Below are 15,741 nucleotides of genomic sequence, written 5' to 3' on the forward strand. Positions count from 1 at the left end.
AGCATTGCTGATTCTTACTTTGGTCTTTTGCTTTGGACTATACCTTTATTATGGACTGTATATACTCATACAGTTTCCACAGACAGTACTGTTTTCATGGTAATACCTAAAACTGATTTTTTTAACTGGAAAGTGAAATGCTCAAGAAATATTAAAAAGCACCATGTAAGCACCACTATTATCAGTACTATACAAGTACTGATACTGATAATTCAGGCTACAGCCTGAATTAAAGTTATTCAGTAATTTATTCACTGATGAAAAATGCAGAGACCTAAACCGACAACATAACTGAATTAAAGTTATTCAGTAATTTATTCACTGATGAAAAATGCAGAGACCTAAACCAACAACCTAACCAGGAAACAATAAGGTATTTTCAGACATTCACAAATAAGAGACCAAGACCTCCCAGGCTAGTAGCTATTAACTTGAGTTATCTATCAGAGTCACCAATGGGCTTTTTCTGTTGGTACATTTGGGGTTGTTGTTTTTATACATGTCCAGAATCTCCTCTCAGGTACAGATTTATTGGAATGAAGCAAAATAGAACCTCAGGCAAGTTAATTCCCAATTATTAGATGGTGGGTTTGGGATTCTTTTTTTAAGAAAGGTAACGACAGCTCTGTCCCATGTATCACCTGTGAAGAAGCCTGTGTCCCGGGCTATATGCCAGCAGTTCTCAAGTAGAGCATCATGACAGTCACTAGCAAGGAACATAAAAAGAATTTCCAATAGTCTGCCAAAGCTGCTCAATAACTTCCTTTAAAAATTAATGAAAGGCAGGGCGCCTGGGTGGCTCAGATGGTTAAGCCTCTGCCTTCGGCTCAGGTCATGATCCCAGAGTCCTGGGATCGAGTCCCGCATCGGGCTCCCTGCTCCTTGGGAGCCTGCTTCTCCCTCTGCCTCTCTCTCGCTCTCTCTCTCTCTGTGTCTCTCATGAATAAATAAATAAAATCTTTAAAAAAAAAAAAATTAATGAAAGGCAGACTCAGGATTATCTCTACAACAGCCTCACTCTAGCCTGTGCTGATACACCTTTTGCTGCAAGAGAAGGAGAAGAGATGAACAGTGACTCAGAGTGAGCAGAGAAGTGTGGGGCATAGTTTGAAACCATCCCATGGAAAATTCTAATTCTCCTCAACCTATTAACAAGCAAAAAAAATATAAAGTTATAATTAGTTGAAAGCCACATGCCAATGCCTACAATAGTGGGAAAAGCTATGTGGTGCATTCTGTGATTTTACAATTACTTTGACTTTCCTTATTTTATGTACCAATACATTTTTACTAAGCCAAAATAGACACATAATGAAAGCTTGAGTAACAGTGACACTGCATATGAACAAAAATGATGCCAGTAAAATCTGTCAGTAAATATGTAAGATTACCAAATCAAAGGCAAAGCAACAATGAAAGGGAAATTTGCAATACAACACTAATCATGTTAAATATCATGTTAAAATATGTGAATTCTAAAAACTGTAACTCTGGACAATAAAGTTTAAGTTTACAGGAACTACAGAGAATAGAGAGGAAACAAATGACATTACAATTAGACAAATCCATAATGTAGGACATTCTATAAGATAATTAGCCTTGGGGCGCCTGGGTGGCTCAGCCGGTTAGGTATCTGCCTTCGGCTCAGGTCGTGATCCCGGGGATCCTGGGATCAAGCCCCTCATAGGGCTGGGCTCCCTGCTCAGCAGGGAGTCTGCTTCTCCCTCAGTCCTTCTCCTCACTCGTGCTCTCTCCCCCTCTCAAGAAAATAAAATCTTAAGAAAAAAAAGATTAGCCTTGACTAATTAAAGTCAGTTGGATGGGGGAGAAATTTTTTTTTAAGATTTTATTTATTTATTCATGAGAAACAGAGGGAGAGGGAGGGAGAGGGAGAGAGAGGGAGAGAGAGAGAGAGAGAGAGAGAGAGAGAGAGAGAGAGAGAAGCAGAGGGAGAACCAGGCTCCCAAGGAGCAGGGAGCCCGATGCGGGACTCGATCCCAGGACCCCGGGACCATGACCCGAGCCGAAGGCAGACGCTCAACCATCTGAGCCACCCAGGTGCCCTAATCGGGGAGAAATGATTAAACACTAACTGCATCCCTGGTTTGGAAAAACTAGCTATAAATGACATTTTGGGGAATAACAGGGGAAGTCTGAATATAAACTAGATGTTAGGTATAAGAGAATTATTTTATCTTCAATATGATAAAAGTGTTATGAAGATGAAGCCTGAAGCATTTAGTGGTAAAGTCATGATGTATCAGATGTATACATGTAAAAGAATGTGTATACAGATATATGTACTGATATATGTATCAGTATATAGTTGAGGCAAATATGATTTTTTTAAGATTTTATTTGCGAGACAGCGCGCGCACATGCACTAGCAGGGTGGGAGTGGAGGGCGAGGGGTAAGGGACAAGTGGGCTCTGTGCTGACTGCTCAGCACAGAACCTGCGGCGGGGCTCAATCTCATGACCCTGAGATTTTTTTTTTTCTTAAAAGATTTTATTTATTTATTCATGAGAGACAGAGAGAGAGAGAGGTAGAGGGAGAAGCAGGCTCCCAAGGAGCAGGGAGCCTGATGCGGGACTCGATCCCAGGACTCCAGGATCATGACCTGAGCCGAAGGCAGACGCTTAACCATCTGAGCCACCCAGGCGCCCGACCCTGAGATTATTACCTGAGCCAAAATCAAGAGTCAGCCTCTTAACCAACTGAGCCACCCAGGTACCCCATAAATATGATTTTTTTAAAAGGTTCATAATTGCTGAATCTAAGCAGAGATATGGATGAATATGTGTTATTCTTCCAATTTTCTTGTTCATATAAAAATTCATATTAAGAAACTGAAAAAAAGAACTCTAAGCCTATTCTTCAATAGCACATACTGCATATTTTAATATTCCTGTGGCATAAACGACTGAAAAAAGGTAAGATTTTTTGATAATACAATTTTTTTAGATCAACTAAATTTATTTACCTTTAAAAAACCTTTAAATTGAGGATTTCCTTACTAAAATGACCCAAAAGCCCTCTTTACTCCCTTGCAAAGTTCACTTGGATTCTGTCTCAAGGGTCTGTGATGCTTGTGGAAATGATGTGCAATGCTTCATCTGTGGCATATGTTGTGGCATAAATAAGACAGTGCAAATGATAATCGGTTCATCTGGGTTCTTTTTAACTTTGTTTTTATATCCTTTCCTTTAACCATTCCAGACACTTATTCAGAGACAGTATTATTATGGGTATAAATGATATTGTGTGAAGTTAAAAAAATAATTCACTGAGGAAGATTTAACGTTGGATATACTACAAAAAATACTTCATAGAAGAACAAATCACTACACCTCAGAATATATTTTCTTTTAATAAACAATCTTTTCTCCAGAACAAAGATTCATTTCCCTGGTGGGAAGATTATGAGAAACACTGCTCCAACTCAAATAACAAACCTCATAAAGGTCCCCCCACCTCAAAGTCTACCACAGTGCCCAGCATACAGTAAATGTTTTGAATGTAGAATTATCCTTTGCATACAGCCTTCTAGGAAATATGTGCATCCTCCTTCCAATTCCTGAACACTGTATGACACATAAGGAATTAGTCATATTCTACCCCTGTAATATGGTTGTATATTTGTCTCATGGCCTCTAATTTATAAATTGGGAAGAACAGCATTATACAGGAAGCTAAGACACTGCTGTCCATTTTACGTGAATGTCTAAAGTCATTTTCATCTTTAAGATTATTTCATTTCATACAATTTCTCATATGTGAAATATTTCAATTTTAAAACAGCGTAACATAGGTTAATGGGCAATGCATGATTCAAAAATCATTCAGAATACACTCCTTGTGGGGCACCTGGGTGGCTCAGTCATTGAGCATCTGCCTTCCGCTCAGGTCATGATTCCAGGTCCTGGGATGGAGCCCTGAATCGGGCTCCCTGCTCTGCAGGAAGCCTGCTTCTCCCTCTCTCACTCCCCCTGCTTGTGTTCCCTCTCTTGCTGTGTCTCTATCAAATAAGTAAGTAAAATCTTAAAAGAAAAAAATACACTCATGTCCATCTCAAATGTATTGATCCCAGACATAAAACCTTTCATTAATTTTTCTTATAATATACAATTTAATAAGTAGTTGTAAATTGTAAAATTCCTTAAAAAAACAGAATCCCAACATGGTAAAGGAAAGCAGCAAGAAAACCATATTAGAGGATACTAAATGCAATTAAGTATCCCGGATTGTATCCTAAAACAGAAAGGGGATATTAGTGGGCAAACCAGTGAAATCCACATAGCCTACAGTTTAACAGTTCTGTACCAATGTTAATTTCTTCATTTTAATAAACGCACCATAGTTATGTAAGATTTTAACATTAGATAGAGCTGGGCAAAGGGTATACAAAAACTATACTATTTTGGTGACTTTTCTGTAAATCTAAAATTATTTCAAAATATAAAGTTTTAAAGATAACTTTAGTGGTTAAATCTGTTTAGTTTACGTCTAGACAACACTCAGGCAGTAAGGAAGGGTAGGAAAAGGAAAACACCCAGATACATAATTCAAGCTTCTCAAATCTGTGACTAATCTTCCTGCCTATTCTCAGCACAGTTGGCACTCGGGGTTCTATTTGGTCTGTACAAAGCTCTACAGAATAGAACTTTTTTTTCCCCTAAAAACCTCAAAAGGAAATGGCTTGCCTTTCCCTAGGTTTTTTCTTTCTTATCATAACACAAAGCAACACAGAGACTAGCACCAGCAGTGCAAGTTTAAAAAGATACAACCCCTCTGGTTCTAATGATAAGAGAAGAGAAAGAAATTCTGAACTATTTCACAATTCTACCAAAGAAAGCATTTAACCAACTTTTTCAGGAAATAAGCAATCAGAATCAGTAGCTACTAATTTTACTGTGATTTGGTAAAATGCACCTATATATATTAAAGAAGACGCCAGTAGGAAAACATATGTTGCAATATGCCCTTTTCCATACCATTAGTCAATGCTATTTTTGTGTTACTATTCCTGGGAATCTTGGGTGTCTCAGCCCACCTACAAAAGAACTCTCCGCCCTCCCCAGCTATGCAGACACAGGAAAACCATCTGATTTACCTCAAATTATACATAACAGAAACAATCAACCTCTTCTCAAAGAAACATTTTGCTTATTTATCAGTTGCCTGCTATGAAAATTATCCGACTACAGAATATAAAAAAAAAATCAAAGATTAAGTTATGTGATATACGTTAGTGCCATAAAATCCTTAATTTGTACTAAGTTTGAATTAAAAAGTACTTCTAGGGAAACTTTTGTCAAAAACAGAATATTACTGAAATGGTTTTATTTAACATTCATTGAATAATAAATTTACAACAATAACACCCTGTTTGGGAAAGTGTTGAGTGGAGGTGGGAAGTACTCTCAACAATGCTGATGAAAATTTAAATTAGGACAGCCTTCTCAGAGGGCAAGTTGGTTTTTGTTGTGGTTGTTTTGTTTTTACCATTTTCTTCTTTTCAAAATACTCTCTTCCGATGGCTTCTGTAACAGGTTCCTTTCTTCATTTTCTTCTTGCCTTTCTTATCTCCTTTGCTGATTTTTAACTGCTGATTTTTAGGCCTTGGAGTTCTGTCTGACCCATATTCTTTTTAATGAATTATCCCCAGATCTTATCTACTTGTGGCTTGGAATTATCCCCTGTGGGTGACAACTATACAGAGGTGATAATTTGTGAGTAAAGTTCACCCCAAATTTCTCTCCTGAACATTCCTCTTCAACAATCTGAACTCACGTTCTTCAAAGGTATCCTCAAAATTGCCAAGCAACCCTACCATTCCTTGCTGGTCAGTTCACTTTCCCAATCTCCAAAAATTAGGATAGCATTTCACCTTCTGGAAATCCTCCTCAAAACTTGAATATCCTCCTCACCTCCCCCCTCACTCTCAACAGAAAACACTCTGTACTTCAAAGAGGCTATCAAAATAAAAAAAGACCTCCCTCAACTTTCACCAAACACTGTTCATCCCTTCTTCCACCAGCATTCCTCCTTCCTGAGGATGATCCCTTACTACCTGCGCTCTCTGGACCACAAACCTCTCTCGCCTTCTCAGGAACCTTGCATTATTATCCATCATTATCTCATTCATGTTCTCTCTCAATATAAAGACAGACTCACTCATTGTAAACTGAATGATTATCAAACACAAATATGCATATCCCTTAATCCATCAAGTCTATTTCTAGGAATTTATACAAAAGACTAACACAAAGATTTAACTGCGAGAATATTCACCCTAGTATTTTCCAAATAGCTAAAAATTACAACCTATATAATAATAACACATCTATACTATGACCTACTACAGAGCTATTAAAACTGTTACTTTTCCCCCCACATGGAAACACTCACAATTTATAGTTAAGCAAAAACAGAAGGCTTCAAAACAGTACAAATTTTATAAGCCCATTTTTGTAAGAAAGAAGTATTAATACATATTTATAAGCTCCAAATACACTCTGGTTACCAAAATGTTCAACAGACAGGGTAAACGGGATCACAAGTGGTTTATATTTTCTTTTTACTTACCTATAATTTCGGATTTAGCAAAAAAACCCCACAAATATATATGTATGTAATACAGTAATACATACACACACATATAATTGAACAAAGATTTTATTACACTGACAGAAAAAATCTAAATACTGAGCAAAGAGAAGTACAGCATTAAGGAGTACAAAAATTGAAAATGAGAGGATAAAGTATGAAATTATCATTAATTTATTTTAAAACATGTTATTTGGGGAGAGAAAATGTTTTTGATATTTAATAAAGTTTTCCAATTTCTTCTGAATCCTGATAAAACCTACCCTCATGTTGGGGTGACACCTTTTACATAAAGCCAAAAAGTGAAATAAGGTCCTCTCTACAGGAGACTAAAGATGAACAAACTATAATATATTCATACAAAAGAACACTGCTCACCAGTAAAGAGGAACAAGTTACTGAAATATACAACATGGATAAATCTCAAAAACATTATGCTGAATGAAAAAGGCTTAACACAAAGGTAATGCTACATGACTCCATTTAAATGAAGTCTAATTAAATTAGATTATCCTGTATAATCTAATCTACGATGGGGGAAAAAATTCAGAGTAAGGGTGAGAGAGTTGACTGGGACGGGCAAGCAGGAAGTTTCTGGGGTGACATTAATGGTCAACAACATGATGGGGCTGCACTACACAGGTGCATGTATTTATCAAAATTCAAAACTCATCCAATGGTTTGCTAGGATTTGTGACTATTAGAACTCTGATGATATGCATGCTGAAATGTTTAGGGTAATCTGTATTGATGACTGCAACTTACTTCACAAGCATCCCCCTTTAAAAAAAGGGTCTTAAGGGGCACCTGGGTGGTTAAGCGTCTGCCTTCAGCTCAAGTCATGATTCCAGGGTGCTGGGATCAAGCCCCACATCGGGCTCCCTGCTCAGCGGGAAGCCTGCTTCTCCCTCTCCCTGCTTGTGTTCCCATCACACTATCACTCTCTGTCAAATAAATAAATTAAAATCTTAAAAAAAAAAAAGGGTCTTAATAGATTGAGGGGTACACAGATACACGACATGTAATTTAAAAAATTATAGAAGGCAAGTGGTGGGTATAATTCTCCCAACTTTTCTCTATGTCTGAAAATTCTCATAATAAAATGTTGGAAAAATTTAACTTTCAGTAAAGCTAGCTAGCAAAGGCCAACTACGCGGTTAAATATATGTATTTGAAGGCAGGAAAAGGAATAGAAACCTTCCTAGTTTTTCAATTACCAAATGATTTAACAACTGGGAGTAATTTCTCAAATGGTAGAAAATATTCTATCTTTAACAAAAGACACTAAAAGATTTTAGCAATCAATAGCTATTTTTGTAAATTCACAAGCATTTCTAGAAGTTGACAAATATGGCTGCTTTCTTGGGAACTTCATTTGTAAACCATCTTAATGTATCCTTAATTTATTATAGGCGACTTGAGACAAGAGCTATATCTATGTTATAGCCAATTATGGAAACAATTACATATACCTTGATACTTACTATTGAAAATACTGGTATGAAAAGGCACAGGATATAGGTCAAAACAGACCACCAACTATTCATCAAACTTTCCCTAATGGACACAGAAGAGGGGCACCTGGGTGGCTCAGTTGGTTAGACTGCCTTCGGCTCAGGTCATGATCCTGGAGTTCCAGGATGGAGTCCCGCATCGCATTGGACTCCATGTCAGCAGGGAGTCTGCTTCTCCCTCTGACCCTCCCCCCCCTCATGTGCTCTCTCATTCTCTCTCTCAAATAAATAAAATCTTAAAAAAAAAAGACACAGAAGATACTAATAAGATACTAATAATCACGTTTAATTGCTAACTTATAATACAATAACTTCCCTAATTAAAAACTTTTTAGGAAACAAACTGTTTTAGTCCTATAGTCATCATAACAAAATACTGTTTACATCTTTAAAATATTTTTAAATCTGTGCAAAAGAAAATGACATGAGGGCCTCAGAGAAATCCTTACTAATAAAGGGTTTTTATCATTCTGTAGATGATAAACATCAGCTACAGAAAATACAATAAAATAACCTGGAAGAAAAAATTGAAACCTTCATAAATTTGATATGGACAATTTAGTTTCTGAATATAATCTCTCCATAGATTTATATAGTATATATTACTATATGTATGTGTGAATATATGTTTATGAAGTTGCATATACAAAAAAACTTATATATGCTACACTTTGAGTAATTTAAGGGCTTTTCCAGAGTTATTCTACATTTGATTTTTCAATAATTCTATATTTGATTTTTGTCATGCACACTGATACTGAACCTAACCCCCAGGTAAGATATAACTCCACCATACAATACAGCCTACCAAAGTAATTCCCCACTCCTAAATTTTCTCTGTCAGTTATGTTGGTAAGTCTAAAGAAGGTTCACATATATTATGAAAAATTCTTTCAACAAGTATTTAGTCAAAGCTTGTATCAGCCAAGCATGACAACAGACACTGGATACACAATGCCAAATAAATCACATGATCCCAGCCCTCACAGAATGTACTAGGTATTGGTGGGGGAGAGGTATTAGAGACAGCAAATAAGTAAACAAAGATACGTGTTTATGTTTAGAACCATACAAGAAAATTACAGGGTGGAATGCTGGAAAAAAGAGAGAGAACCTGATTATGGCTATCAGGTCAGACCTCTCTGAGGTGATGGTATTTAAGCCCAGCCCTAACAACCAAGCAGCAGCCAGCTTTGCAAAGAGCAGAGGGAAGAATATCCTGTCAGGAGTCACAGCACGTGCAAAGGCCCTGAAGGAAGACAAGCTCAGTAGGTTGAAGTAACCAAAAGTCCAGTGGTGTAACTGTGGCACAAATTGCAGACAAAGGTAGAATTAGTTTAACTGAGGCCTTAGTAAGAATTTTGGATTTTATTCTAAGTGTAAAAGAAAATCACTGAAGGATATTAAAAAGGGAGACTGACATGAATAGATGGATGTCTTCTACTTTGCAGAGTTAAGAGCTGTAAAAGGCAAGAATAGAAGCTATAGTAGTAGTACAGATGAAAAAGAAACAGTGTGAACTAGGAAGTGGAAAGGAAGGTCTGAGATACTCGGATAGAACCAGTAAGATTTGCCTTTAAGGCAAGGGGGAGGAAGACAGTATGAGCAACTACATACATGATGGTGCCATTAACTAGAGTGACAAAGAGTAAAAAAACAAGTTTGGTCGTCATGGTGTGGGGAAGGGTTAGCAGGGAATCAAGAACAAGTTAGACATGGTATCTCTGAGATGCCTGTGGGACAGCCAAGAGGATATGATGAGTAGGCAGCTGGATTTAGGTCAGAGGATGGGACTTAGGGGCATATTGATCAGGTTTTTTAAGCTGACCCGGATGTCTATAAAATACAAACAAATGGGCCACCCTCCAGATATTCTGCATCAGAATGACCACACGCACATGCACATTTGTAACACGTTCAAATTCAAGTGATTCTGACATTTATATAAATTGATTTTAATGTTACATAGTTCATCACCTAGGGGGGCGCCTGGGTGGCTCAGTCCTTAAGCGTCTGCCTTCGACTCAGGTCATGATCCCAGGGGTCCTGGGATCGAGCCCTGCATCAGGTTCCCTGCTCAGCAGGGAGCCTGCTTCTCCCTCCCCCACTCCCCCCGCTTGTGTTCCTTCTCTCGCTGTCTGTCAAAATAAATAAAATCTTTAATATATATATATATAGTTCATCATCTAGGGATATAATATTTGGAGAAGAAAACAATAATCAACAAGTTAACAGTTTGACTAATAAATCGAGAGTTATCTAATCTCCAGTCATACAGCATTATAGAGGAAATCGGTGTTCTAATTGGCCATTCTTCCAAATGACATTTACTAAAGGCCACTCTGAAGGTGAATAATTTTTTATTTCATAAATATTTGCTTATAAAATACACATGAAATATCTCACAAATGAGTAAATCAAGGTTCAGAAAGGCAGAGTCTTGCCCAAAGGCCTCACAATCAGTAAGAGCCAAAATTCACAAATCAAGATAACACCAATTCCAATCTGCTTTCCACAACACAAAAGTGCCACAAAGCTCACGACTATAAAGCTCACCATCTGTCACATGTCATGTGCAAAAATGATTAGTTGATCCTTTAACACAGATTTTTCTTAATAAACACAGCAGAGTACTATAAATGTATTTTCTCTTATGACTTTCTTAACACTCTTTTCTCTAGCTTACCTTATTATAACACAGCATATAATACATATTAACATACAAAATATGTGTTACTTGACGGTTTGTGTAACCAGTAAAGCTGAGGGTCAATGGTAGGCTGTTAGTAGCCAAGTTTTGGGTGGGGGGGGAGTCAAAAGTTATACGTGGATTTTCAATTGAGTGGGGGTTGGTGCCCCTAACCCCCATGTTGTTCAAGGGTCAACCGTACAGCAAGAGAAAATGGGGTGTCTTAAGAGAAACAGAAGGGACAGTAAAAAGAAGGAAAAAATTACTTCTTCATTTTCAGTAAATGATTTATAATTGCAGAAACTATAAATTCTACCTTTCAAAGTATCCACAAAAGCTACTAACAGCAAAAGTGTTTTACGCCTATACAAAAAGCCCTGAGTACTAATTTAATATATTCATAGACTTTGAGTCTTTAATTTAAAAAAAACAAACGGGGGGGCGCCTGGGTGGCTCAGTCATTGGGTGTCTGCCTTCGGCTCAGGTCATGATCCCGGGGTCCTGGAATGGAGCCCCAAATAGGGCTCCTTGCTCAGCAGGAAGCCTGCTTTTCCCTCTCCCTCTGCCGCACCCCCACCTTGGCCCCCCAGGGCTTGTGCTCTTTCATGCACATGCTCAAACTCTCTAAGTCTTTGAAAATAAAAAATAAAAATAAAACAAAAACTACATATGCAATGGCTACAAAAGCCCTTATAAATCCCAGCTCTTTATCTGCCTAAGGTCACAAAACAAATCATCTGGGGCTGACCTCAGGTGTCCTCATCAGTAAAATGAGAACACAGCGTTTGGGATAAAGAACCTATTCGCTTCATAGTCACTATCCTTGATAGTTATTATTGGAAGAACATACAAATAATAATCTCTAACTGTCAGAGCTCTTATTTTTACATGGAATGTTGGATTTTGCTTCAAGTGTATATACTTCCAACTGTCTGCCTCAATACTGTAGAACTAGTAATGTTTCTGAAAACGTTGACAAATCAGGGCATGTGGGTGGCTCAGTCGGTTAAGCCTCTGCCTTCGGCTCAGGTCGTGATCCTGGTCCTGGGATCAAGCCCTATGTTCAGCTCCTTGCTCAGAAGTTGGCTTCTCCCTCTGTCCCTCCCCATCGCCTCGGGTGCACATCCTCTCTCTCTCTCTCTCTCTCTCTCAGATGTATAAATAAAATCTTTAAAAAATAAAATAAAATAGGGGCGCCTGGGTGGCTCAGTCGGTTAAGCGGCTGCCTTCGGCTCAGGCCATGATCCCAGAGTCCTGGGATCAAGCCCCTATGGGGCTCTCTGCTCAGCGGGAAGCCTGCTTCTCCCTCTCCCCCTCCCCCTCCCCCTGCTTGTGTCCCTCTCTCGCTGTCTCTTTCTGTCAAATAAATAAAATCTTTAAAAAATAAAATAAAATAAAATAAAATAAATGAAAATGTTGACAAATCGTCTTTGCTGACTGCCCCTAGACTAGAATCAATCCTGACTATAAACTCAGGGTCACTCTGTACTTACCTTTTCACAACAGTTCTAATGCTTGTAAATTGTTCCTTGCCCCCAAGCTAGATTTTAAGTTCCTTGAAGGCAGAAGCTGTGTCTTGTACATTTCTAATCATTCAATATCTGAGTGGTTACTATGTGTCTGGCACTGATTTAGGTCCTGACAACACAGCAGTGAGCAAAATAAAGTCTCTGCCCTCCTCAGAGCTAATACTCCAATGAAATAGGAGATACTAATATATATCAATCAGTGATAAGGGATATTAAAAAAAAAAGGAGGGACAGAGGGCTAGAAAATACTGTAGGAGCTATGTTACATAGAGTTATCAGGGAGAGCTTCACATATAACTGAAATCTGAGTAAGTGGAGCAAGTCACAGATATCTGGAGGGGAGGAGTCATGGGGGGTGGGGGGGGAGCAAGTGTGAAAGCCCCGAGGCAGGAATATTAGTTATTATGTGGGAAAAATTCTAAGAAGGCAAAGGGGTGGGGCATAATAGAGACACATGGGAGGGCAGGCTCTGAGAGCAGAAGAGTGCCATGATCTATGTTTCAAAGAATCACCAGACTTCCATAACAAGAATAGAGATGAAAGAATAAAAGCAGTGAACCTCATTAAAATCCTGCAATAATCCAGGGGAGCCATAATGATAGCTTGAACCAATTGAGTGATGATGATGATGATTAACTGGATTTTAGTTAGGTTTTGAAAAAAGAACCCACAAGATTTGATGAACTGGATGTGAAAAGGGAGAAACATGAATCAGGGAGATATTTTAAAAGATTAGGAAGAGTAGACTTGCCGTTAACTGAGACAAGAAAGTCAGTGAAGCAATTTTCCCAGAATCTAGCAAACTGCTCAGTACATAGTAGACAAATGTTTGTGAATTAAACTTAACTGAGTAAATTCCCAAAATGAAACAGTAAACTCAATGTATTGCTTTCTATTTGCTCTAATTTCCTTTAGTAATGTTTGCTAATTACACAAAGACTTAGCCACTAACACAGTTCACGTGCTTACAAGGAAACATTACACAGCGGCACAGCAACTAATCCTTACATCTCAAGTACCAGTTTGTCTTAAATTTACAATTCTCCTGGATGTAAGAGAAATCTGCTATGAAAGCTCTGTGACAGCCTGAGGATTCTTACACCCGAAGTAATTAACCTGTTCCTTAAGGATGTCATATTCCTGGAAGGTAGAGCAGTGCAAACAGAACCCCCTAAGCCAGAATTAATTGAAAATTATAACACTTCATGATACATTTTCAGAATGGGACAAGACTTAACAAGTCCCCTAAAAAAATAAGTCATCAGTCATCAACATTTTTTTTAATTTTTTTTTTTTTACCTCCAGCAGTAAGTCCCTTCAAAACAAGTTTAATGAAAAACTAAACTCTGCTTGAGAATGTGAAATTTCGCACATCTTCCCCCAAGCTGGCACTCTTCCTGCCAATCAGTGAAAAGGAGCTTCACTTAGGAAAGAATTGGGTAGCCTCACTTTAGCACTTCTTTAGGCGTACTCCCAGACTTTCTAATCCCAGCACCCTTACTATATAGCTCCATGAAGAGCCACAAAGTTAACAGAAATATATGAAAAGGAATTCTCTTAAAATAAAAAGTTTTCCTTTCCTGCCTTCCGGTTACTTTAAAAACTTAATTGAACCTTAAAAAAAAACCCTGAAGTTTAAGTATCATCTCTCTTCCGTTATTAGTTTCCCTAATGCCCCACCCTAACCTAATGTGTTAAAAAAAAAAAAAGGGCGTACAACTTCCAGTGAAAATACGGCGTAAAAACCTAGATCCTTCGGAGAAGCTGATCGTACTGAATTCAGCAACAGGCAGTACTTCCTTTTTCCTATCAGTAAACGGCCTTGAACCAATCCAAACAAATCTAAAATGCCAGCCAGATTCCCCGTATCTCCCCCGCTCCCTCCCCCCAAAGCTGGCCTGGAAACACAGCAGCCACTGACCACAGAGCTGAACAGAAAAGAATCAGTGGTAAGCAAAAACAATGATCTTATAGAGACAGGAAGGTGAGTAGCCAGGTTTTCAACCACCACCTATTCTCGAGGAAGAGCCCGGCCGCCCCACAATCATGTTCCCAACAGAGCCGCACGCATTCCTCCCCCGCTCCGAGGCCCCCCGCACGCGGACCAGAGGCGAGGTGGAGAGAGGAGAGCGAACCGCCTCGGGTGAAGGGAGTGCCCAAGGGGGGCCGGGGCCCGGGCCCGGGGAGCGGAGCGCAAATAAGCACGCGTGCCAAGGATGAATGCGGCGTCCCTTAGGAGCAGAGTGCTCAGCGCCTGCCACAAAACGTGGAGGAGGGCAGGGAGCTCTAGTTGGGCTTTCCTCCTGGGTGGACAGGCTGGAGGGGCTACAGGTTCAGGACTCCCTAAGACCCGGCCCAGGAGGTTACTATTTCCCAGTAAAAGGGTGGGGCACACGGGGGCGCCAGGTGGGGGCTGCTGCTGCTTCGTCCCTCCTGTCATCACCGCCATAAGGGACACCCTAAAGAGGAGAGAGTGGGGACTCGGTGGGGGAGGGGATCACTACAGTCAGTGGGGCAGTGGGCCCCGAGGGGGCGGCGGGCGCGTGCCGGGAAGAGGAGAGGGCGCGACCCCGGCCCGGAGCCCGGGAGGCGCGAGCACCCGCGGGACTCTGGAACGCCAGCGCTTCCCGGCCAGCGACAAGGGGAAGCGGGAAGGGGCCACCCTCCTCCCCGCCCCCACACTCACCATGTACAGGGTGAAGGGCAGGCCGAGCAGAAAGAGCCACAGGTAGAGGTGCAGAGCGTTCACGAAGGTGGCCTGGTGCGGGTCGTAGTACCAGCCCCCGCTGAGCGCGGCCCACACCCCCTGCCGGAGGATCTGCAGCGTCTGCGACCCCATCCCCACCCGGCGCCGCCGCCGCCGCCGCCGCCGTCGCCGCCGTCCCCGCCCCGGCCCCAGCTCGGCCTCGGTCGGTCGCTGGAGCCCGCAGCTGCCCCGTCTACCCCCCTCCGGAGCTCCGGGAGAGCGGGCCGGCGCTCCGGCGGTCGCTAGGGCTGCTGCAGGAGGAGGAGGAGGCAGCTAACGAGGAGGAGGAGACCGAGGAGGCGGCGAGCGGCGGGGCGGAGGAGAGCGGAGGAGAGGAGGAGACCAGCCTCCACAGCGCCGCCGCCATCTTGTCTCCTAACACCCGGAGCCGGAGCCAGGCCCCCGCGCCCGCGGCCCGCCAGAGCAGCCGCCGCCACCGCCGCGACCCCCGCCGGCCACCAGCCTTGGGCCTGGCGGAGAGGGAGGCCCGGCGCCCGGGAGGGACGGGGAGCAAGCCGCGCCCCCTCCAGCCCCTCCTCTCCGCCCCTCCTCTCCGCCCCTCCTCTCCGCCCCCCCCAGGCCAGCTCCCCGCGGGTGCACGCAGCGCCTCGGCTACCACGGGCGCCTCCTGCCGGCGCCGGGAAGAAGCGTGCG

The 15,741-nt window shown here is 41.2% G+C and overlaps 1 protein-coding gene across 4 annotated transcripts in view; it reads right to left on the reverse strand.

Moving 5' to 3' along the window:
* Positions 1 to 15,198, reverse strand: part of PCNX1 (pecanex 1) — a 151,497-nt gene extending 136,299 nt beyond the window's left edge. For all 4 annotated transcript variants that reach the window (XM_028126302.2, XM_028126212.2, XM_088024557.1 and 1 more), the window contains exon 1: positions 15,028 to 15,198. In XM_028126302.2, coding sequence (XP_027982103.2) covers positions 15,028 to 15,180 — 153 coding nt within the window. In that variant the 5' untranslated portion in view covers positions 15,181 to 15,198. The remainder of the gene's footprint in view (positions 1 to 15,027) is intronic.
* Between the last annotated feature and the right edge of the window lie 543 nt (positions 15,199 to 15,741).

This window comes from Eumetopias jubatus, unplaced genomic scaffold (genome assembly GCF_037043125.1).
Source record: "Eumetopias jubatus isolate StellerSeaLion01/CBP00866 unplaced genomic scaffold, mEumJub1_p1.0 scaffold_7, whole genome shotgun sequence".
NCBI lineage: Eukaryota > Metazoa > Chordata > Mammalia > Carnivora > Otariidae > Eumetopias > Eumetopias jubatus.